The sequence below is a fragment of the Pundamilia nyererei genome, unplaced genomic scaffold (genome assembly GCF_000239375.1).
Source record: "Pundamilia nyererei isolate P.nyererei 1_Seehausen unplaced genomic scaffold, PunNye1.0 scaffold00462, whole genome shotgun sequence".
Classification (NCBI taxonomy): Eukaryota; Metazoa; Chordata; class Actinopteri; order Cichliformes; family Cichlidae; genus Pundamilia; species Pundamilia nyererei.
In genome coordinates, this window is record NW_005187863.1 from 183,762 (window position 1) to 209,923 (window position 26,162).

Genomic DNA, 26,162 nt, shown 5'->3' on the forward strand with positions numbered 1-26,162 from the left:
TTACCCACAGAGCTTAAAGCACCCTCACTGACAGACATAGAAAAATGAACACGAAGAATAAGGAGCTTACCAGTGCAGGACTGCGAGTTGCAGGGCCGGCCCTCCTCCACTATGCCCTCACACAGGTACGACTCCTCCGGAGGTGACCGACAGGTCCGAATCCGGGTTTGGATCCCTCCACCACACTCGCTGCTGCACTGTGCCCATTGGCCCCACACACTCCAGCCACCTGGAGACACACAGACAGTAGTGGTTACTTACTGTGTGTTAACTTAGCAGCAGTGTTTTTCACTTGTAATGCCATGTGTTTTTGAGCTCATCTAATGGAGAGTGATCTTCAAATCCTACAATCCTCTGTGCAAAGCTTCAGTTTTGAAGAGCTGCCAAGGCATATAGTGTGTAGGAAGAAACACAGCTTGGAGCTGAACATCTCCAATCTTAAAAAAATGACAAATAAAAACAGATGCAAAATGTATGCCATAATGATGCTAACACAGCCCTACCTCATACTGGGAAGCCTACATTCCAAGAGTTAGGTCAGTCAAGCATACTGTGATGACAAGGTTTGCATGTATGTAGAATTTTGAATTTTTGAATTTTTCTGTCATAAACTGTGCGTGGCAGGCAGGAATGGAGGACCAAATGCAGAGTCCAGGATGTGAAAAGTAACTCAAAAAGCAGCTTTAATGCTGAACAGTAGGAAAAAAATCTACTAAACTTGAAGATACAAAATAGGCTTGGCAGACAGAACACACAGACAGGTATGAGGAAGATCGCAATGCTGGACAGAAGAAAAGAAAAAGATTTAAATACACAGGGAATGACGAGAGAACAGGAAAGTCATGGGGAACACAACTGGGGCAGATTACACACAACGAGACAGAGGACGCAAAGCTAAACATAACACACGAGACAAGATACCTTCAAAATAAGAGAAACAAAGCAAAACAAGGTGCACACAGACAGGAGACTACCAAAGTAAAACAGGAAGTAATGGGAACACACAGAGAGTTGCAGATAGACAGAGACATGACTGGGGAAGCACTGATATCATGACAGGCAGGGAACACCAAATGAAACACAAGGGAAACACAAGAACTCACAATAAATATAATCAGAGCCTCACAGAGGACGACACAGAGGGCAAAGACACAAGGGGGAATCCTAAATAATCCAAATCTAAACAGGAACAACCTAGACACTAGAGAATCAACTTAAGACTACCAAAAAGGACTTAAACACGAAACATAATATAAAATGACATCAAAACACGTGAAAATGAGCTAGGATCGAGACGGGCGCTGTTAGAATCAGCAATTAACCTTGTTACATTTCTACACAGTGTTAAGGTGGTTACTATAACCTTTAGCTTTTAAAGTAATTTCTAAAATTCTGTCTATTTCTAATACTTAAGAGTTCATAGAGTTGCAACAGTGATTACCTGTCAGAATAGTTATCTTTTGTATTACTACCTCAAGCTGCTTTTCAAGCCACTTAAAGAAGTGCAGACACTTTTCTTTCCAAGCTCCTTAGACTACAATAACCTGGATGACTGAGAACCTTCACAGACAGGTTCTGACAGGCTAAGGTTCTGCAGACACAACAACAGTTCAAAATGCTAGCACTAACCAGGGAATAATGCTTAGCTGACATAAACAAGAACTATATCCAATGCAAAAAGAATATATTTCAGGACGTTCCAAAAGCCCATTGCCCAAATCAGAGCTCTTCTGCAACCTCCAGCTGCTGACAATACTTCACATCAACCTCCAACCACAACTTCTACTGAAGCCTTCACCACCTCCTTTGCAGGATGCTTGGTCCCCAAGAAATTTTCCCCTTTCCAGGGAGCAGTAGTTGTAAAGACCGTTCACTTTGTTGCAACTTGACCAGTCAAACAAAAAAGAGCACACCCATCAGAAACTGTAGCTGTACCGACAGGCAGAGCTAAGGCAAATCCCCCACCAAGTTTACAGTTACTAGCAAACGTTTGTTTTGGTCAAAACATGCAAGCCCTGCAGGCTCTAATTGATTCTGGAGCAGAGCAAAGGTTTTTCTATCATTGATTGATTAACAATTAGGGATTAATGTGAAATATCTGAAAGAACCTGCTGTTTTGCCTGCTGTTAGATAGATTCCTGTAACCTCTAGCCTAGCCCCTAGGAAAGTATTTGGTTCGGTTGCTAGAAGGAGTGACAGTGATCAGGATTGTCATCTTTCATCACAGTGGTTTCTTCCATCTACCTTCGCCAGATTGTTAAGTTGCAGTTGTAATGTTAAGCTTCACTCTCTAGTTTTATGTTCACTTCATGACTAAATTGCCGTCTCTGTCTTCAGGATTTTTCCAGTGTGACTTTTTGTGGACGTGCTACTCAATACTGGACTGCACTTGGACTTTGAAATTAACCTTCTTGCCCACTCAAGAGTTTGCCTACCCGAAAATAAAATAAACAATAAAAGGTGAATCAAATGGACCATTACGGCAAGGCTGGGATGGTCAGTTTGGTAAAGTAAATCCGTTGGGTATCTTTCTTTGCCTTTAGACAACAATTCTGATGGCAAAAGAGCCAAACGGGACAGGCCAAAAAAAAAAAAAAAAAAAAGAGTTTGCCTACCTGTTATTCATGTAACTCATTATTCATGTAAAGCTCAAACTCTTGTGCCTGGGTCCATCCACCTTGAGTTCACTATGACAAATGAACTTCTCAAACTAGCAACATGGACTTTATGTAGAAGAGAGCAAGGTCTGATCCTCTGCTTTACCTCCTAACCTTTGTTTCCCTTCAACTCACAGCAAGAACAATAAATGTTATTAATTAATACTGAAACAGCTGACAGTGTTCTTTCATTTATCTATATATTTGTATGTGTAATATGAGCAGCACTGTAGGTTGTTGAGAACAGATAAAATCACTACTAACCTCTAGGTAGGAGTATAATGAAGGTGTAAACAGAGCACTCACTTCCTCTCTTCTTTATATTAAAAATAACAGCAAACCTGATGTTTCTTGAACAAAGAATGTAGCCATCCATTCTCTGGCTCGGTTGGCTTTTCCTTATTTTAATGGTGCTTAAAGGAAAAAAAATGTATAGAGACAAAACTGCTATTACTGCTACTATTGTGAAGGAGCAGATTTTACTGAAACAACAACCATTCCCCAGATCTAACCAAGTTTTGTACCTAAAGTTGAAAGGCTCTTGAAGGCACCAAACAGGGCCATCATTTTGTCTGATATAGGGAGATACAGGCGACATCTGACAAAACAACATTAACTGACATCCTGGGATACGAATGCACAAAACACATAAACTACTGACGTCCAAGCATCTTCAGGATATTGCAGCACACCAAGTTGGACAACCAACTGAAAAACAATCCTCCCTAGAAAGTTCCAGGGTCCAAGTTTCATAAGCCAGGTTCACAAAGGTGACAGGCAAAATAATCTTTTGTGAAGATCTCCCCAGGTCTCAATTTGTTTTTTTGTTTTTTATATCAACTGTAAGGTGAGTTGAAGCAGCTACCAATAGGAACAAAGTATGACTGATACAGGTTAGGATTTTACATTACAGGGTCATTACACAAAAGAAGCCTGGACCGGCCACTGCAGACGATATGTGTTGACAAGGCTATGTCGTACAGGACACACACGTTTGGGCAAAGTTTTGCCTGCCTGAAGCACTCCTGCACTGCAAGTCTGTGTGGATCTCTTTTGGACACTGTGCCTTGGCATTCATCAGACATATGGGGAGAACATATAGCAGGCAGGTGTAGATACACGTCCTCCATCATTAGACTTGAGGCGACTTATGTTGTGATTTGGCGCTATATAAATAAAATTGAATTGAATTGAATTGAATAGACCACAGTGCAATGGAAATAAGAGTCACTGTCACCATCTGTCAAGGGTCTGATGTCCAAGAATTAGTTACCAAACTATCCATATACACATGAAGGATCTGGTTTATCCAAAAGGGGCCACAGCATTAAAAAACACAATTTAGCACACAAAAAAGTAACCTGCATCAGACTGATGATATCTAGCAGCTAAGGAGGATCTGAGGGGAGATTTTTCCTCTAAAACAGAGATATGATGAATGCCATTGTCACTCTGAAATTCCCTGTTTGGCCATTCTGATTTAATGTGCTCCATTAAGATGTGTGCTGATCTGAGGAGGAGCAGGCAGAGCACTGTCAGAATGTCTCTGTCTCTCTTTCTCTCACTGTGTGTGTCCTGCATGCTCATAAATGTTTAACGGCACAGACAGATGCCTTTCAGCCCCCTCAGGCGATGGCAAATATGTATTAATCTGCATGAATAGAACATGAAGTTGGCCAACATCCAGACACACACGTTTTTAATTACTTGCAAATCAGTTTCCTTTAGGGTGAGGCCCTGAATGAGGGAGGGCACTGTGGAGAGCGCTTGATTCAGTCGAAAGAGTCAAATATACACACACACATGCACACACACCTCGATTCCTCTACAGCTGTGTGTCATCTCACCATGACAGTGTTATGAGTCAAACTTTATGGATTGAAGGAGACAAATTGCAGTGAAAAAAGTGTCAATGATTTCCTTTCCCTTCAGAGATGAAATTAGCAGCACCAGCGATCACAGTCAATATCTGTTTGCTGTCAGCAGACTGACCTGGTGGGGTCCAAGTGTTCACTTATGGCTGTGAAACTGGATTTGATCATGTGACTGCACTCATTCAGTGGATAACCAGTTCAGTGCAGTTCACAGTATGTACTGGAACACAACTTAAAACATTTCAACTCAACTCAGTGCAGCCTCCCTCTCCCCAGTCACCTCCTCCAGCTTGTCCGGGGGAACACCAAAGTGTTACCAGGCCAGCAAGCAATTCCTGGGTCGGCCCCAGGGCCTTAACCCAGTGGGACATGCCCGGAACACCTCACCCAGGAAGTGCCCTTGTCAAATGACCGAACCAACTCAACTGACTCCTTTCAACGTGGAGGAGCAGCGGCTCTACTCTGAGCCCCTCCCGGATGGCTGCACTTCTCACCCTATCTCTAAGGGAGAGGCCAGCCACCCTTCGGATGAAGCCCATTTTCACCGCTTGCATCGATGATCTTGTTCTTTCAGTCACTACCCACAGCTTGTGACCATAGGTGAGAGTAGGGACGTAGATCGACCGGTAAATTGAGAGTTTCACTTTTACACTCAGCTCTCTCTTCACCACGATGGACCGGTACAGCAACTGCATCACTGCAGCTGCAGCACCAGTCCATCTGTCAATCTCCTGCTCTGTTCTCCCATCACTCATGAACAAGACACAGAGGTACTTGAACTCCTCCACTTTGGGCAGGAACTCATCCCTGACTTGAAGTGGGCACTCCACCCTTTTCCTGCTGAGGACCATGTCCTAAGATTTGGAGTGCAGCCAATCAGTAATAAAGCCATTCCAACTCCCTGAGCCAACATGCTGATTCTTCTGTGCATGTTAACATGCTACATTTACCCCCCTTCAGGTTATTTGAGTGGGAGTTGTGTGACACATGAAATAATACACATTACAAGCAGGGCTACTATTCTGTTACTATGGTAAACATTAATTCATGTATATGAGCCACAATGACAAACTGCAAGGCAAACTGAAAGAAACTGAGCATAGCCACTTAAAGCAGTGATCTGGACTCCACATGACATGCCTCAGCTCATTTAAGAAGCAATCCCACAAGTGCTGCTTTGCTTAGAGTCTTTGAGGTTGCTGTGACAACCTGCATGGAGCAGATTAGCTAGCCAGGAAATCAGACCAGGAATGCACACAGCACTCAGTCAATTTCCAAAATAAGACACCGTGTGGAGACTGCATTTCTGATACCCACATCAATATGCCTATTTAGGCAGTTTTTAATTTATTTGTAAAAATTGTAGAGGGTAATGTCACTTGTAATGGAAATTGTGTATTTTGTTTGAGTGTTTTGTTTTGGGGTTTTTTGCTTTTTTATATAATTTTTAATATTCACATGTTTACATTTTCAGAATTGTAAAACCTTATTGTGGATCTAAGAGCCAAATTATGTGGACAATTTGCATCCAACTCATTGTGTAACGTTTTATTTGGTGGTATTTGATGGTTTGGGCCCCAGGAAGACTAGCAACCACTGTTGTGGAAGCTAATGGGGTTCCTCATAAATAAACAAATATGACTGGTGACACCAGACCAGAACTTAACCACTTAGAGGGATTCATCTTGAAGAACACAAAGTGTAATGTGACACAAAGGTGATTCTCAATAGAAAGGAAAAAGAGAAGATTTTAACTCATACTGGGATGTATCTGAGTACTGGGGACAAAATGATCTGCATCTACGTGATATGGGGTTGTGTGAAGGATGAAAAACAATTTAGGATATTTAATGCATAGATAGAATTAGAAATAAGATCTTATAGATCCATACCACACGTGTCTCTGGAGTAAGAATGTGCTTACTCCATAAAGCACAGAAAATGAGAGATACGTTATCCTCGGTTTAAAACAGCTTTTCAGAATTTTTTTTTTTCAATGAGAACTACAACTGCTTGTCACTGGGGCAGCATCCACTAAGGCACTGCTGTTATAGTCTGCACAGGAGGTACACTATTGTCTTGAACATTTGATGATAACTACAAAGACCGTTGATAAAAAAAAAAGAAGAAGAAGGTGAAAACTGGATGTACAGTTACCCATTCATTTGGATTTTCCATTTATCTGTGGAGACAGCAAAAGAAATTTGACTGTACTCTTACTTCAGGGCATGTCACAGCTTATATCTATTACCATTGTTCACAAGCACTTTGTGTGTTTGTACCTTATACATGAATGATAGTACATAACTAATGCAGCTTTTCTTTAAATTGCCAAGTCTACACAAATAGCACGTCATTTTCATTCTATTATTTATAGTTTATAAATAAAGAGTTGGGTTAAAAGTTGCTGTCTTTATGATTCTTATGTATCATACGTTTTCTTAACTACTTTTGGAAAGCTGCACTGCTTTGGAATGAGTTTGTTTGTCAAGCAATGATAAAGTCACACAATTCACGTTTTATTAGAGCAGAAAAATGAAGTTAGTTTGCTTTTTAGCTTCAAGCTCATCACTCTGTAAATATGATATATACAGAAACTGGGGTGTGATGAGTAAACATCCCTGAAGGCTACAGGTGGATGCTCGGGTGGTGGAGGGGTTGAGACAGCGTGGAGCAATGCAGGTCAACCATGACATTAATATGTCAGAAGAAGTGATGGAAAATTTAAAGCATAAATAGGACTCCAAATTGGAAGGGGGTGTTTGGTAACATGACATGAGGAGAGTGAAGCATGTTTGTGTGTAGCTCCAGATCTGCCCAAACTAGCTCAAAGGCTTTTCTCCATTTAAACTGACTAAAGTCTTAAATGAGTTAATTCAGAAATGGTCCAGTGGACCATTAGAAACTCTCCATCCGGTTAATAAATTTAACAGAATACTACTACTACAACTACTTAGGTAACTAAACAGCAGTTCTGGATACATATAGTCATAAGTGTATGTGCACTTTAACAAGAGCAGAAACATTAAAGGCCTTAGAAAAAGAAGGAATAAAAATACATAAACTTGACTGAGCACATGAGCACAATCAGATACTGATGTTTTTGTGTAATAACTTCAGAGTGATTAGGACCCAAACACAGGACACACTTTACCAGGGACCAGCTCCAGTGTGTAAATCTGTAGTGCAATGAGCTAAAGGTGATTCCAGCAAGGTTCAAAAAAGGGCAAAAGGTCACAAGAACTAGACTAGGAACACAACAAAATAACAATATTCAAAGACATCCCAAACAGGAATAGAAAATGCTAGAAAATGACCAAAGCACAGAATTGCAGAAAATGGCTAAAGGGTTTGTGTGGAACAGAGGAGTGTTTATCCTGGGCTGAGTAATTAACTCACAGGACACAGGTTAGCTAAAAATTTGATGGTAACCTATTAAAGCAGGGATTACACGGTATAACAGGAAATGGCAGAACAGACACCTCAAATCATGACACTTGATGACATTCCACAGGACGAGCTAACATGGCATTTTGTCCACTTGAACACGTAATGCTCTCTGTTGGGTTCGGCTGACCCCTTTCATGTGATGACATGTAATCAGTTTAAGTGTGTTCTGTGGAGGTTTTTAGTGCACTTCTGTGTAAAGTAGGTGGCAAATGCTGCAAAAAAAGAAGGCTAGACTAAGAGAGCTGCCATTGTGTGTTAGTGCCAGTCCAGTCACCAGAAGGGGAATGTCATTACCATGACAACGAGATGTTGCCGTCATCTAGGGCTGTTATCGCATGAACGCCTGAGACAACATGTCATATTTGAAGTAAGGAAAGAAAAAGGAGTAATGAAGAAAACAGAATTCAAAGAGGAATAAAAAGTGAGATACAGAGTGAGCCTGATTCATACAGCATGCTGTCCTACTCAAGGATAACATTCTGTAGTTTTCTTATCGCCAACAAAAGTAATCAAAGGAGCCAAAGCAACAATGAATTTATCTACTAACAAGTACTGCATATATACCAAATCCCGATACATAATCTTATTTCTCTGTGTCACAGAGCTCCACAGTATTGTGTAAGCCACACTGCACTTCACTGTGCATTAATCTGTGTCTCAAAACACTCCCCAGTAAACGCATCAATTCCTGCCGTTATAGCAACCTTGAGCTTTGGTTTTTAAAGAATAAAACTACATATTTGTTATTTTTTTTGATAGATCATCTCAGGAGACAATCTATTAACCTTTATTTGTGTCTCCAAGTTCTTTTTACACTGGAGCAAACCTCTGACCTCATATAAAATTCATATGAGCACCTCGTAGCTCCCTGAAATTCTGTTCCCTGACCTTGCTATTTGATCCCCCCTAAATAAGTTCCCTGTTAAAGTCATTATTTTTTCATTTTTATTTGCCGGTACATTTACACCAAATCCAACAAGAGTACTGACTCAATGATTGATCTACCAGGTGACCAACAAACCACACGGGATTAGGAAAATATACATATTTAACTAAAAACTACAAGTGCACTTGAAGGCTTCATTGATACGCTCCCTAACGCTTCCCAAACCTTTTCTAATAGATGATTTTTGGCTTTTAATTGTGCTAAAAAATCTTTGTTATTAGTTGCTAAATGAAAGAAATAAAGCTGACAGAGCTTGGGTATTTAGACATCTGGTATGTGTCCCTGCTGAACAAAGAGTAGATATACACGAGAACCAAACGCTCACTTTTTTTCTCAAAGTCCTTCTTTTTGGGGGACTAAAGCCAGCCTTGTGAAACATAATAACCTTCAGCTACTCTCCTGAATCATTTTGGGTTTATTGTGAACAAATATGCTTCATGAATATAGAGAAACATGAACTGCAGTTTGGAGCAGGGGACCGGCGCGTTTTTTCTGTCGAATGAAGGCTTTGTCAAGGCAAGAGAAAAAGAGGGGGGTGGGTCCATTTACAGATAAGATTCATTCTTTTTCAGGGGGAAAAATGGAAGAAATGACAAGACTGTGAACTTTCTTTTCTTTTTCCTTTTTCCCTTTTCTTCCCAGTAATCAGAGTCAGAAAGGGTGAGGAGGGGATGGGGTGCGGTTGGGGATGTGGGTTCGATGGGAGGAGAGTAATGCAGTGTTGTCTTTCTCCCTCTGCAAGGACATTTCATTATATTCTCAATAATTCAGATGGGGTCTTTTGTCAGCACGCTCCCTGGTAGCAGGACTGATTGCAGAGTCCAACTCACCTCTGTATTCCTTAAACTCGCCCCTCCTTCCAAAACATTCTCTTTATTTTGACCTTCACTTGTCTCCAAAAACACACACGTTCCCCTTCATTGCACTCGTGTGTGTTGGGGGGTATCGGTGGCCGTGCAGTTCCGTGCATGTGAATCATGCGCTTTTGCTGGGTCTATAATGAACTTCCTGAAAGTCACCTTCACCTCCTATTTGGAGTGATGGGATAAGTGGATGGGCATCTCCTGTTACAGCTCCAGTTTCTGCACCTTTGAAATCATCAATAGCTGCCACTAACCACACACACACACACACACACACACACACACACACACACACACACACACACACATAAAGCTCTTATGGCTACAGTTACTGCAGACTTATTGATTGAGTAAGTATGTGCATGTGTGCACAGAGCTATGATGGAAAGGAAAAAAATAGAAATATGTTGACAGCTGTTGAGGAAACAAGTAGGCAGCTGCAGGGTGGGGGTCAGAGAGCGGGAGTGAAAATGTTAAGAAAGACAGAGACAAGAGGACAGGAGGCAATAATCAGGAAAACATGAAACTCGGGCAGAAAAATGTGGTGACGGGTTCACACAAAGCTGTGTGGCTGAATGAAGGATAAGGCGAATGCTGACACCCAGAGGACAGAAGCAGTCAACTGCATGGCAGAGATAACAGGCGGTGAAAGGGGGGAGCGGAGGGGGGAGGAGAGACGGAGATGAAGGCAGACAGGAACAGAAAGAGGGGAAAAAATGTTCGGACAGATAAGACGAAAGAAGGGAAATGAAAGAAGTGGAGAGAATGGTAGGCTGCTGTCACCGTGTCCTACGAGAATAAAAATGTGCATGCGAAAGCGTTCTCATAAAACAGGGAATTACGCTCCCACATTTATTTTTATTGACTGTGTCTTCATTTGCAGCAGCAGGAGATTATAAATTTCATTATGTGATATTTCTTAGAGACAATATGCTGTTAAATTCAGCAGACTGACGCTCTGCCCTGACTGGCTGTAATGTACCAACATGAACTACATCTTATAATTGACTGCATATTGCCATAATTAACAGAGGCTTCCTAAATGAATAGGATGGTGTTTGCCAAAGTAAATGGTTCTCACATGGCCTGTGAAAGGGAGAACAAAGGGCTTGTATCGCAGTGTCAAAGGAGCATTTCTAAACCTTCGCATTACGAAATTAAAGCTCTGATTGTGTATTTTATCAAACTTGAACTGTAACGCAGGTCTTAAGAATCATTCAGGTACAAATGTGCACCTCGTAATAACCACCATGGCATTAGCAAACCATTAAGGTTGGGGTGTTTTTAGCCACTTTCTAAATAGGCAACTTTTCAGAAACTAGAATATGTCATACATCTATTTTGGTATCACAGGTTTTCTGCTGAAAGCTTTTGTGTTTGGGTGTAATCCTGCCCCTAAACCTACTGTAGATGTGTCGCTGGTGGTCTGGTGTCTGTTCAAATGCCAAAGATTGTAAACATTATACTAATTTCCAGTTCGATCTTTTTGCCACTAAAGTAACTTTGCACGAGCAACATTAATAGTTCCAAATAATCCTTATGTTGCACTGAGCATTGATGCAGCTCCTCAGTTTATCCTCTGTCTGAAACGAGCACTTTTACCTCTCGTCCCCCAACATTTAAGCCAACTGCTCCTTCTACACAACAAGTTTGATAAGCAAGTTGGTGGAGCTACTTTTCTCACAAGTGACGCGCACCTGAGATGCTACATTAGGAATTCTGGATGGATCCTGAACTCTTGTCTTCTGGGAATTACCTGTTACCTCATGATTTGAATCTTTGACTGTATTTAATATGAGCATGAACTATTGTAACTGTATACATGCAACAGCAAATAGATTCCCTGTGAAAAATTTTTTTCTGCCTCATCTAAATGGGATGGCAGCAGCTCACACACACTTATCCACAGAGTCACTAGACTTGGACTAGTGTGATGTTTTTGTTGTTATTCTTTATTATTATTTTATATGACATTTCCTTGTCAAGAGCAATAAAGATTTAGCAATTGATTATTATTAAATAGTTTTTATTATTAAATAGGGATTTTTTTCAAATAGTTTGCTGCATTCACTGTTAGCACAATTTTGCCTTCTACATAACATAAATAATAAACCCAACAAATAAAACTCTTAACACAACTGCATGTTAAGACATTTATCACCCTCTCTCTGTAGAGTGAGGAGTTTAACCTGTTAGTGAACCAGGCACTGAACCCCACCCCCAGCACCCAGTCAGCTCCCCATGCCAGTCCCAGGTCTCTGGTGACTTTGAGCAAGCAGTAACCTGCATGGCAAGTCAGCAGCATTCTGCTCCGAGTCCTAGTTTCAGGTGTAAGCCTTTAAAAAAGCAAAAGTTTGAAGTTTGGTCTTGTTTGTTTGTTTTAGAAAAGAAGGACCTCTAACCTCTGTAGCAAATGTTAATCAAAAAAGAATTGTCTCAGTGTATGTAGGTACTGGTTTTTAGAGGTTTTGAACAGCAATACAGATCTTGGGTCTAGAGCCAGCTATCATTTCATGAATGCAAGGGTGTGGAAATGATGTCTTTGACACTGCAAGAAGAGATCGGACTATGGTTGGAAATGAGGATTATTTTCTGTCGTCACTTGCAAGGACTTGTTAGGCTTCATAGGCATTTAAATAAATGAATAAAAGCAAAAAGTAAAATCTTTAGCTTCCTGTTCTAACACATCAAAGACCCAGGATGTATATTTGCTTGAAATACTGTCTACAGTGGTTAATCAAATCAAGCAACAGAAGTGAGTTTTGCAAAATTGTTCCCAAGATATAGCAACATCAAAAAAAGGCTGTGATAAGCTTGTAATGCCGATGAATTTGACTATTTTGGAATCAAAAAGCAGTTTAAACTGACCAAGATTTATACAGGCCTGACAGACAATTTTGTTGTTTTGGCTGTAGAATGAAAAAAAAAATTCTCATCACACAGGACTCATTTGAATTTTCTTATACTGGTTGAGAAGTACAGTGATTTGAAGTGCACATGGTAACATGAAGGCAGAGCTGATTTTTTCTGTCCATGTTCAGACAGCAGTACTTTGTGGATGCCTTGTGCTGCAATGATACTCCAAATATGCCTGCAAAGCTCACATTCTCCTGTTTGAATTTTGTCTCTTGCCCAAATTGTTATGGAGTTATCATTTAAAATTGGGCCCTTTAAATAAAGGGTTAAATGACACCAGTTCTCAACTCTCATCTCTGCTGATAACTTTCTGTTTCTTCATTACTGTAAGTGACATTTTGTACTGTCAGCCAGCTTTAACAAAAATAACTGTCGCAACCTGTAATAATCATATCTACAGTCTTAATCACCTAACAAGAAGTGAAAATGCTTCGAACACTCACAGGGACAAGAACTTCTCACCTGGCTTCCTCCACTCTTTCAGAGATAAAGGGCCTTTGAAAGAGCATCTAGAGAATCATGGGACACTAACTTTTTCATTGGAAGCTAAAATTGTTTTAGGTGTGTTAACAGTTCCTCGAGGTATCTTTGATTGCTGGTTTTACACAATTTCCTCCCACCACACTGAGCCATTTCTTGTCAGCTATGTTCAAATGATATCCAAACACAGTAACTAAATGCAATTGAGGAGGAACACTAGCCTAATATTAAAACATAGATTTTTTTTCATCACAGTAAAGTAGTATTTTCAGGGTTCTGTTTAAATGAGACAGGGAAGACATATCAAGAGCCACAATGCTCACACTGGCACTGGACAGTAAAGCAGTGGTGTGTGATATATGACATGTATGCGGTTTCAGCCATGATAGAAACAAATAGAATGCTGGGACATTTTTCCCTTTCGGGAACATATTTGTCCCTCATCTTTTTCCACTCTCCCCCAAGGATTTGCTGACATCTGTGAGTCATTATTTTAAGGCAATGATTATTATTCTTTACGTTGAGACAGTGATTGTTAATCTCTCACTGGTAAATTCAATAGGTGGCAGGAAATGCGTAGGAGGAATCAACAGTACTGAACAGGCCAATCAGAGTAGTTGCTGGCCACATCGACGTGACAGTGCAGTTACAAGAGATTCATGTCAGGTTATGACATCAGCTGTGTAATACTGCATATCAATAAAGAGGACAATAATACAATGGTAACACTGAGCAGGTCTCCATCAAAACGTGGAGCAAACATAATAAGGTAATAAGCAAATAAGAAAGCAAATTACTGCTAGGACAATTTTAGTTTGTCTCAGAAAAGTAGATTTGTGAAGAAGAAAGTAAATCCTCTTTCAATTCTAAGGATAGTTAATATTTTAAAGTCAGCTGGTCCTTAGGAGACCTAAAAATAAGGTGAAACCATTTTAAAATAAACAGCATATTACAAGTTGCCATTTTCCCACCACAGGAATCTCAAATATTCTTGTTTGATATGAAACTAGTGGAAGATTGTCTCAGTGTCGCTGAAACTGAAGCTGAAAGTGTCAAAGGACAGCCACCGATGTGTTTGTGAACACTGGACCAGTGAGTAGATGGTTGTTGAGAGATATTTACCGAAAGACGTTACTAAGCAGAGCAGTCAGATATCACATGCATGTTCCCTGGGTGAGAAACCCCATGATGTGAAATACAGCAAGCCAAGCTGTTGTCATTTTCTCTCAGGGACCTCTTCTGTATCACCACGCGAAATATGTCTATCATGAAGTTTGTGTCCTCCGTAATACCTAGATAGGTGCTAGATAGGTACTAGATATCCTTATGTTAGGTAATGTCAGTCTTGGATTGACTTGTAGATAATTTACTCTTATATGTGTAGTTCTTGAGACTTAAAACTTCTGCTATTTCTTGTGCTAGTTGTGCTGTGAATGAATGAAGGACTGAAATTATTGCAGTTATTTATGTTTTAGCTCCATGATAAGTTACTGTTTTTAAAGTAACACTTGTAGGTATTTATTGATGTTCAGTTGATTGCACTCTTTCTTAAGTCTGATTTTGCTTGGCTTGTGGTGATTTTTGTTTGCCTCTGGTTTGTTCTTCACACAACACGTGGCGCATATTAGGAAACACTCCTAATGTTGCAGATCTTTGTGTGGCGGCCATGCTTGAAACAACCTAAGCATAACCTTTCTGCTTGAATGAATCTGATTCTGTCAGCAAGTGCTTTCTCTATCAACTTCCTACATTTGGAGAAGGTATGCTCAGTCATTTCACAAAAAATACACACAATAGGTGCAGTGTTTTTTTTCACTGAAACTTCCCGAGTACCTTTGCTGAAAAGCTCAAATGTCTTGAAGGTTTTTATCTTTAAGCCTAACCTTGTTTCAGTGGTTGCAGCAGTATAAGAGGGTTGTAAGCAATTTTCACCTCTCTCAGAAAAAACATCACAGATTGGCTGTAGGAGGAAAATTGGTTAGTCAATTTCAACAATTTGTCTGTTCCACTTTGCGTTTAGCCAATCAGGGAACTTTGACAGAATGTTTCTATTCCTTTACAGTCATTCAAGATTTCCAGTACCTTATGGACCATAGCAGCCTCACAGCTGCACATGAGTCAACAAACTCCTGAAGTTCAAAGCTGATCTTGGAGCCTGAGTTGGGCCATGCTTGGAGTTGGTCTCTATCTTCCATGCTGTAAATCAGTTGTGATATGGACACCTATTTAGGTGTCCATATCTTCATATCTTGATTGCAGTAACATAAGCTGATTCAGCTAAAGGAGGATATAGCCAGTAATTGATTTCTTGGCTTATCCACTCCCATATCTGTAAAGTGAATAGATTTTGTCTGTGTCTTGAATGTTTTTCTGGTCAATCAGCATCTCAAAAGGAGTTTCCAGTCACTGTATTTCAGTGGATCTCCACTGAATATTGTAGCTTCAGGAATTGGAATTCTGTTGGCACTAAAAGCTTCTGCCAGCACTTAAACAAGTTCTGCAAGACTTTTCTTTGAAGAAGTGGCCACAACTTGTGGCACAGAAGAAAGAGGGGCAAAGAGCCTGTAGGAGCATGCACTTCATTATCCACAGAAATCTCAAGCTTTCTCTTCCTCTCTTTCTCTTCTTCATTTCATTGCATCTCTTCTGCGTCTCTTTCCCTACCAACATTTTACTTTCTGACCCCTGTTGAGCTATCTTTTTTTAACTTCTGCTTGAACATACTCAGTTTCTATCTATTCGTTAACAACATTTAGAACAGCCTGACTTGCAGCAACCTCAGCAGCAGCATCTTGCCATTTTACAGAAGACCTGCTTGAATACTCTGAGATCCCTTTCAAAAAAGAAGTGACAGCTTGATTTAGACCTGCTCTTCCTTTTCTGGAATCCTTCCATTCAGTCTGCCTGAGGCTTTGGATAAAACAAATGTAAAAATCTCATTCTTTGACACATAACCTGGTCTGGACTAGGGATGGGTATTGTTTAGGTTTTATCCGATACCAGTACCAAACCGGTACTTTTGAAACGGTGCCGGTGCTTAAACGGTGCTCGAACCGGTGCTTAAAGAATGGAGAACACAAACTTTGTCCAAAAACCTCTCATGTTCAGCTGTTTTTTTGTAAAAAGATAACAATGTTAGCCTTTTCTGCAGCTATGGGGCATATATGGTATCACTCTTGGCTGGAAGCAGTGCTTAAACAATGGAAAAAACACAAACTTTGTCCAAAAAACTCTCATGTTTAGCTGTTTCCCTCTTTTTCTTTGGTCATTTTAGCCTTTTTGGCCAGGGTGAAGGGAGTATCTGCCATCAAACAAGAAGACAGCCGCATGTAGCTATGATTATGTTTGCTAGTTCACCTTACATGCATTAATGTAATAACGTGGTTAGCCTACTCAACGTAAATTACACACGAACAACGTTAAGCGACTCACCCAGAGAAGAACGGCTGCTGCTGCATCATCATCCTCATCATTTCTGCTACACTGGCAGGGCTAGGGGCCAGGACGCTAATCTTTGGGTTCTCGGGGAATGTTGCTAACTCTGGGTCCGATAACAGGCACCATACCCGCAGTAGATGCGGTCGGTGTGAGGTCTTGCAGCAAGCTATCAAATACGGTGCATTTCTCGGCTTTAAAAATAAATCGCTATGCGTCACCAGGTGTTTCATCGGATTCGAGGTGTTACCTCCTTTGCACAGCATCACAGTATCAGCTTAAGGCACTTGTTGCAGGCTGCTGAGTTTGCATCTTTTGCTGTGAAGTACAGCCAGACTTTGACCGCTTTGCCTTGGGCATTTTTAATCTGTAGCTCTGCTCTAAAAGAACGTATGTACCTGGACCCGCCTACTATCCTTGGAAAGGTAAAATGATTGGCTAGAATTCAAAGTGTAAGACATCTCAGGGGAAAAAAAGCACCGAAATAAAGCACCGAAATGTGCGCTGCTTTTCGGTCTGGTTACTACCGTTTATGTCAGAACCGGTGCCATTATACCGGTACCCATCCCTAGTCTGGCCATCTACAGAAAGACCTATGACATCACCTATAATATTATAAAATAGAGCTTTTGATAATGTCTCTGTTGTCACTTGCCTTTGAGAATAAACTGTGTTTTCTGTTAGTCTTATATGCCATTAAACCCCGGCCAAAGCGCTTTGATTTTTGTTGCATGGGGCTTTCCATTTTAAAGTTTTGATTCTGTTTCAATCTTGTTGTGCTTCAGTGTTATACACGTCATCTTCTTGATCTCAGGAGTTTATAACTATGTACACCTTCTTTTATGACTGTATGCATATAGTGTGGGCACTGTGTAATTCCCTTGAAGCACCTGCAGACACAGGTGGTGTTCTTTCTATTCATTTATTCAAAGACTTCCCTCCAAATCCAACTAAAACTAAATGCCCAGCATTAACAAAATTAAGACTGTTGACTCCAAATAGGGCACTTTATGCAGAATAACATGCATACATGCCAGCATCTACTGTAACAATCTGACTCCGGAACTAACAATCTTTGGACTACCAGTGTGCTATCCTAACACCTCACTCCCAAACTGCCACGTATGATTTCTGCATGCCTGCCTTAATATTATATCAGTCTGAATTCAACCATGACAGAAACAGCAGCTTTGTGTTGGATTTAGCTGTAGCCCATATCACATTCACCGCAGGTATACAAATGAAGTAAAAGAAAATAAACTTGAAGTTTGAATGTGTAACGTGAGTGAAAAGAGAGCAGTGAACTTATGTGTGTGTGACACAGATGACTGACGTAAACGATGGACTTCGTAACACATCCTGGAACTGTCACGCACAATGCATCGTTGTTTGAAACGCTGCCAAAGTTTTCAATAATGAAGCCAAAGTGTGTCCGACTAATCACTATGAACTGAAAGGCTTGCTCCAAGGTAAGATTTCATGTGTTTCAGGATTTTGCGCTATTACCCCTCATTCATTTTGAATGGGTTGACATCAAGCATTGTCAAAGTGAATCAATCAAATTTTGTCTGTTTAAATGCTCCTTTGCTGCTGTTAGCCAATCAAAGCACATTATGAAAATATCACGACAGAGTAAGTTTGTTTGTGGGGCATCCCATTCAGTATCAAAATAAAAAGGACATTTATCATTGTGGAGAGGAAGCACCCTGTTGTATGAACTAAGTTAGTAACCAGCAGGTAGCTTGTCTCACACTAATGGTTAAGTCAAGCTCTGTTAGCTTCCTTCATGAGTGATTTATCACTATGACAGACATACTAGCAAACATTTCCCTCACATGCCAAGTAAACACACTGTCAAGTGTTGAGCTCTCCGTATCTCAATCCTTCTTAAACATTCAATTTCAGACCGTTTTACTCACATTCTCTGTAACATCACAGTGGTCATCTCAAGCACAAAGGTGTGGTTGTGAGTAGAGATGGCACAATGCCACTTTTTTATGTCCGATACCGATACCGATATTATAAATTTGGATATCTGCTGATACCGATATGAATCCTATATAGTGTTTTTTAATCAATAAAACTTTTTTTAATGTCTTGCTGCATTTTGTATAAGTTCATACTCAAGTTTAAAGCAACAACAACACTAAAGCTATTCTGTTATACCTGTATGCAAAAAAATATTTCATAGTTCAGCAATAATGATCAATCTAATAAACTTAAACCTGCAACATCCTCCCTATTCTGATATTTTAAAGAGTACTTAGCGTAAATATTAAGCAACCTAACTAATAGGGTTCCAACTCCCAGCAAAAAAAAAAAAAAAAATACAGAACCACCCCTTACCCTCCACCTCATGATGCTGAATCGACGTAATCAACATTAATTTGATGCATTGTGGGAAAAAAAAAAGCACAGAAATCAATTATTTTTCAAGAAATATTAAATAGATTCAACATCTTTCTCTAACAGAATTGCAGGCTGCACAGATGGTGCCTTCCCAAAGGAAAAAGTACTACAGCTTACTAGGGTATATGTTAGACTTAAAAGTTACTATATACAGTAATGGACTTCTATTCATTTTACATTAAATTAAAACTTTGAGTGTCAGATAATTATTTAATAAAAGCTAGACATTTTAAATGAGAATAAGAAAGAAAAGTATTTCTTTGTGCCCCCCTTGTCCCTGTTAATGCCCTACCTGCCCCCTGGCTAACCTTTGCTAGATCCGCCCTTGACAGACAGAGTCTGGCTCAGATGCTGGCAGTTCTCACTGCAGTCTACCGGTAGCGTCTCCTTTCAGGCCAGGATAGACGAATGTCACAGAGCAGTGACTAAGTTTGTGGTAAAAAGGACATTACTGGATATTCTTGTGTAATTGCTACAGAATAATTTATGTTATACTTGGTTATTGCTACAGAAGCATATTTATTTTATTATTTTACATTTACAATTTTTTTTTCCTGGGGACCCCATTGAAGAGCCGTAGGCTGGATCTCTTAAGATGTCACTGTTGGGTTTGTAAGGCCATGTTACTCCTAAATTTCTATCTTGTTCAAAGAGAAGATATAAAACAAAGTTCTAAGCTAATCAACCTTAGTGTTCTCCTTTTTTTAAAAAGAATCGATAAAGAATCGAATCGTTAAACAGAATCGAAAATGGAATCGTAATCATGAAAATCTTATCAATACCCATCCCTAGTAACAGATCCTTTAAGTTGTGAGGTGGGTGGCTCCATGGATCAGACTTGTTCGTCCAGCACACCCCTCAGATGCTCAACATGCATCCTGGTGCCAGGTATTCTTGAGGTAAGCAGTGCAGATACATCTGGCCATCCACCTGATGTAAAAAACAGCCCACTTTCTTCCCTTACTCCATGGTCCAGTTCTGATGTTCTCATGTCCATTGTTGGGTCAGCATAGGCACCCTGACTGCTCTCTGGCTATGCAGGCCATACGCAACAAACTGTATAGAGTTGTGTATTCTGACACCTTTCTATTAGAACCAGCATGAACTTTTTTGAGCAGTTTGAGCTACAATAGCTTGTCATTTGGATCAGGCCACACAGGCCAACCTTCAAACTCCACGTGTCTCAATGAGGTGCCGATGACCCTGTCACTGGGTCTCCACTGTTCTTTCCTTTGACCCCTTTGACAGATACTGATCAGTGCAGAATGGGAACATACTCTGACCCAGTGGTTTAGCGATCACAGCCCAGCCCTTGTCCCACTCACTCAAATCTTTTCACTTGCCCATTTTTCCTGGTTCTAACACCTTTTCACTTGCTCCCTAATATATCCCACAGGTACTATGCTGTGTTATTCTCTCCACCTGTCAGTGGTCAGAATGTTTTCAGATTGGTATATATCATAATGGTTTTTTTTCCTGATAATTTGTGGGGATTCAGAAGAAGTTGAGCGGTACTAGAAGTGTATCAGAAATGTTCCGTGTCCAGCCTACTCAGATGCAGTTTTGTCAGAATGTGACTCAGACTTTTATTCAAATATAAGACCGATGTGTGAAACTGCCAGCACAGTTCAGTGATGCGCGTCAGAAAAGAGCGAGTACCTCATGTGTTAGTCAAAGTCAGGTTTTACTCTGCTCCCACTGTAAATTTACTCACAAACCAATTAGACTGTTAATCCCTCACACTTTAACAGATCCGAATCAGCATAAGCCTTTGCTATCTCCTTTACCGAGGAGCTCAAGCCATTACACCCCTTGACTTTGCAGCATCGCCATCCCCGAAACTCTCCTCTCAAACCCCATGTCTATAAATACATATCATGAGGACTGCTCTTTGGTTTCAGGTGCAGGTCAGCCAACCAGACATTTCAATTCCGAAGATGGATGCCCCATTTCAGAGGGAACGATAAGAAAAGCCTCAAAAGGTCTTTCACCACAGGGATCAGATGGTTTTTGTTACTTTTCCTCCAGTCTGACAGACGTCTCAGTGAAATAAGGCTTTTAAATTTATTTTTTTTTACTCGACATACATCCATCTTTGCCAGAGACGACTGCTGATAGAGCCTCGATGGCACTTGTGCGACTCCTCGTGATTTTGCTTGTCAGACAGCTCAGTGTAATTATTTTAGAAGTCTCCACCAGCAGAGCTGCAAGTTCAGCCATGTTTGTGTGTGTGTCTGATTGATTTCCACAACAGTTAAAGAACTGCTGAGTGCTGTTGAAAAGTACTTTGACTGTTTACAGGTTGTCTTCCTCCCAGTCCCCTAACGTGTCGAGCATCAGGCTAAAGTGCTCCTGTGGGAACTGCCATGAGCCTCCGGATTTATTTCCTCCCCAGACTTGAGTGGATTCCCCACCTCCTCAACCTTCCCCCACATGACTATTAAGGCTGAAAATCGCCCCCGCTGTGTTGCTCTGCTGTGTCCTCGGCTCTCTGCAGCTTCATAGTTCCCTCCGCAGTTGATGAATGCCTCATTGTTTTTCTTCACAGTGTTTCTCCAAGTTACTTTGGGAATGCATTAAACTGCTCCATTTAAAGCCCGTACGGCATGCTCTGGTATATGAAACATATTCAGATGTGTCCAGGGATCACTAACCTGTAAGATCCGCTGGCACATACACAAAGAGAAGCAAACACGCACACACAAATCTCTGAGCAATGCGATTTATTCTTCCCACGCTTTCTACCACTCTCATACATCAGAAGCCCTTGTCTCCCCACACAGTGTGGGATGGTGACTGCATTGTGACTCAGAGACAGAGACACAGAGTGGGAGAAAAAGAAACAGAGATGGATGAGTAGGTTCACTCTGATGGAAGAGCCTCACAGGTCACTGTGGGTCATACATATGTATGGGAATGGAACTCCCCCCACTACGCCCCCACCAACCCCTACTTAGGTAGGCATAGATGTGAACTACCTTTTTCCATATTTACACATGCTAAGGACATGCTGACATCCTTTAACAAATTCTCAAGTATAAAATAGGCTCTAAAGTCCAAGAGCACTTTTAAAACTCTAGCATGCCTCTATCATGCTCATATCAACCTGGAAATGATCAGAAAGGGGTTTTGACATGTAAAATATTTCAGTTTCAAACTGAAGCTGATCTGTGATATTGCCCAAGTTTTGCTTTTTTTTTTAAAATCATTTTTGCACAAAGAGTTCAGCTGAATCCTTTCATTGATCGAACATGTGTCAAAGTCAAGAGCGGGGCTCTTCAAAAATGTTAAAACCAATCCATACATAGTTTTAGGTTCTAAACACATTTCTGCCCATCCATGCAGAAAGTTACACAGTCACAAGTCCACATCACCACCAAGCTAATAAACTAGTTAACAGAGATTGACACTGGCGTTACATCCTCACCAGGTGCAAAGTAAAGAGCTATTTGGATCAAGCTAATTTACAGTGTTGAACATTTCTTATCAATTCTATGACCTCTCTTTGTCAGCAGCACTGCACTGACAGCAGGAGACAGAACAACAACAGCTGCTTAATTTATTTTGATTCTGGTAATTGTTTTATTGATACATTTCTATTTAGTAATTTTACTCTTTTTTGCGTTTAGAGTAATTCTGTTGCCTTGACCATAAAAGAAAGATTTCCTCTGCTATCTTGTAAGAATTAGAAAAGGTTGGATCTGCACATCCCTCGTGTATAGAGTGTCTCGTATATCCATCTGAAAACAGAAATAGTCTCGTAAAGGCAGATGTATGGTACGGGTAAACTACACGACCAAAGCTCTTTAAACGATTACGACTTCTGGCTTTTTAAAATGAAAACACCAAGAATAAATGTAAAGACTAATCGCTTTGCTTAAACAACAGGATGTATTTGGTTTACTAAATATCTGGTAGTAGCTGTTATATTCAGGCTTGTGAAACTGGTTGTTGTGAATTGGCTGTGTGGTAGTCTTTTTGTAGGTATGTAATGTTAACATTTATTGGTAAATTTGATGAAGGGTAATAAAACTTTCTTGTTCTCTGGTTAAAACCAAACTGCATGTGGGCCATGTGATACAGGAATTCTTCGTTAAAGCATATCAGTAAGCTATGTATGTCTGGGCCTTGATGTGATTCGCAGCTCCCAGTGTGACCCTCAGTTAAACTGAGTCTGACAAGTCAGCATCTGTGGCTTATTCAAGTAAATCAAACTGCAGCCACTTTTCACGTGTTTAAAATGAGACTGAGCCTGCAGTCTTCCCAAGCAGCACTGTAAGAGTGGAAAACATGGCTTCAGTATTCCGTTATTCTGAATAAAGATGGGCTTTGTCAGCATCCGTTCAGATTCAAGGGTTCTGTGGTGCCAGTGCATTGACCTCTTAAACATTTGACAAATTATCATAGCAGAGTCATGCAGACAAAAACCAAGCACACCATCAGCACATCAATATATCAAACTTTGTTCACTCAGAGAGGAAACAACAATTTTAACGCAGATGCAAAATTAGTTAAATAACGAACAACCAGAGATGCTGGGAGAACATGCAAACTCCAGCAGGCCTCAGTCAGGAAGACCCTGATCGTTCTTGCTGACTGCTATATTGAACAGGAGAGGCAACCATTGTTTGTGTTTTCTACCAGAGTCATAATTATGCTTTACCGTCAAACAAACTTGTGTTTTTGTTGTAAGATTGGCATTTCTTGATTAGTACAACTCAAGCTCCCAAACTACATCTCCTCTGTTCTGTTGTAGGCAGATAATTCAAGAGTAACATGGAAGTCTGAAAATCTGTGACAGAAACAGAAAAAAAGTTTGACAGTTAGCTAGTAAAGAAGAAGCTCATGACTAAAATGCTATGTGAGAACACAGAAATGGCTCACATTAGTAAAAAATGTGACTCTTCTCATAAAGACCTCTAGGCAGGTGCTTGAATGGAGTTGTTTGTTTTAACTTAGAATAAAAGCTGGTTTTACTTCACAGCATTTTTCTTTTTTCCTTTTTGCACATCAACATCTTTTGTCGGTGAGGAACTGAATGTGTTCAACAGGTTAATTGCCGGACTCCTGGTAACATGAACACCAGTTTTTGTATGATATCAGTCTCTCAGAAATAATAAGTGAATGTCCCTAGAATTCAACATAGTTTCTACATGAAGCTATATAATGAATATTGCTCATTGACTGGTTGAATGCAGTGTGTGGGAAAGAGAGCTCCATTGAAGAAATTTAAAGAAAAAAAAGGTGAGATGATCTCAAAATCAAAATCAACAACTACATACAACAAAGCATTAGTTAAGGAGACTGGCAGCACAGCTCCAGCATGAATTTTACAGATCAACAAACTTAGCCCCCGCTGACATTGACGCGGAATTACTCAAAGCCCAACAAATGCAGACATCGACATTACAAGGGAACTCGCCAAACTTGGTGAGTCAACTCCAGCTCATATGATGGGACACGTGAGGTGATGCACAAGCACTTGTGACCCAGACACAAGAGCTGACAGCAGAGGTTTCCAGTTTGGCAATATCAGTCAATGACTTTACCATAGCCTCATATACAGACCCTGGATATTTTGCCACAACGTTGGTTATAATGTTTGTGTATTTGTAAACCACTTACAGATTAATTGAGTGTGAGTGCTTCCTTTTTGTTCCGTTGTTAGGATGTCTGGGTCGTTGACCCAGGGTTTTTGAGTTTATTATATTATTTATCATTTCTAGTCTTTGGTTTCTTTGAGTTCTGTCTTATGGTTTATGTCTCTCTGTTCTCTAGTTGCTCTGTCTCCCCTGTCAGCTGTATCCCCTTGTCAAGTTCGCGTCTCTGTGTTATGTTTCCTGTTTTACTTTGAAATTCCGTGTGTCATGTAAATTCGTCTGGATTTGCTTCCTTTGTCACGTTAGGCCTGATTTGCCCCAGCTGTGTTTCCCTCCTGTTACCCATTCCCTGAGTGCTCCCTTTGTGTATTTAAGCCCTGCGTTTCTCTTTGTCCATGTTGCGATCTACCATTTACTATGCTCTGTGTTCTGTCTGCTTGCCTGAGTTTATTTGGAGTCTCAGTTTCGTTACTTTTTTTGAGTTCAGCATTAAAGCTGTGTTGAGTTCACATCTGTCTCCTGAGTCTTCACTTTGGGTCCTTTTCCTGCCTGCACACAGCCGTTCCATAACATCCGTTTCAGATGCCAGGGATTGATAATAAATGTTTCATCAATTGTTCCCAGGATGTTTGGAAATCCTGCAATGATTTGAGTTCAGTGAGATCACGACCTAGGGTGAGACTAATGAAAATGCAGGCTATAAAATTCCTGCCACAGGCTGACTCCTTTTGGTTGGAGGCTACATCTAGTATCCCAAATAAATTGACACTATTCTATTATATCATTTTAAAGCCAAACCTTCCTTTAACCCTTCTTCTTCTGATTTCCACAAAAGTGAGTGGGGAAATCTGTACTCACAGCCAGAGCGGTGTGCCTGAGATTATCATATAAAGGATGTTTGCTCTCTTTGCCATCCTACAGAACCAAAAATAGAGAAAAACGAACTGCCTGAAACAGAGTTTTTCAAGCAGTATAAAGCTTCAGCTTTTAACTTACAAAGACTGCTTGTACAAATTGTCAACTTTTTATTTAAAGCTTTCACTCAAACTTACATTCACACTTGTAAAATTAAGAATTCATTTAAATTATATTCAATGTTATGATGTTTAAGGAACATTTAAAGCAGATTAATTGCTGGATTCTAGTATTTAAATGTCTTGTATTATACCAGATGTTTTATAATCAATAGAGAAATAAAAGAAATTGAGACAGTTTGCTCTTTTTTTTATATCCGATCGTTCAGTCTGACGTCACTAGCCATGTCTGGGCCTAAACTCTGCTGCAGGTCCATATATCAAATGATCACTGTGGCATTACTGAGAGTTAAAACACTGTCTTAAGTCTTTCATCTTTAATAAAATGATCAGCGTTCTGCTCTATCAGGTGTAACAACTGAGTTTAACATCCAGGCATCCATGAAAACGGAATTTTTTTTTTTTTTTTTTTTTTTTGCCTGTCCCGTTTGGCTTTTTTGCCATCAGAATTGTTGTCTAAAGGCAAAGAAAGATGCCCAACGGATTTACTTTACCAAA

At 40.2% G+C, this 26,162-nt stretch overlaps 1 protein-coding gene across 7 annotated transcripts in view; it reads right to left on the bottom strand.

Moving 5' to 3' along the window:
* Positions 1 to 26,162, bottom strand: part of adgrb1a (adhesion G protein-coupled receptor B1a) — a 157,843-nt gene that overhangs the window by 104,416 nt on the left and 27,265 nt on the right. For all 7 annotated transcript variants that reach the window (XM_013916101.1, XM_013916100.1, XM_013916097.1 and 4 more), the window contains exon 2: positions 71 to 229. In XM_013916101.1, the coding sequence (XP_013771555.1) occupies positions 71 to 229 (159 nt within the window). The remainder of the gene's footprint in view (positions 1 to 70; positions 230 to 26,162) is intronic.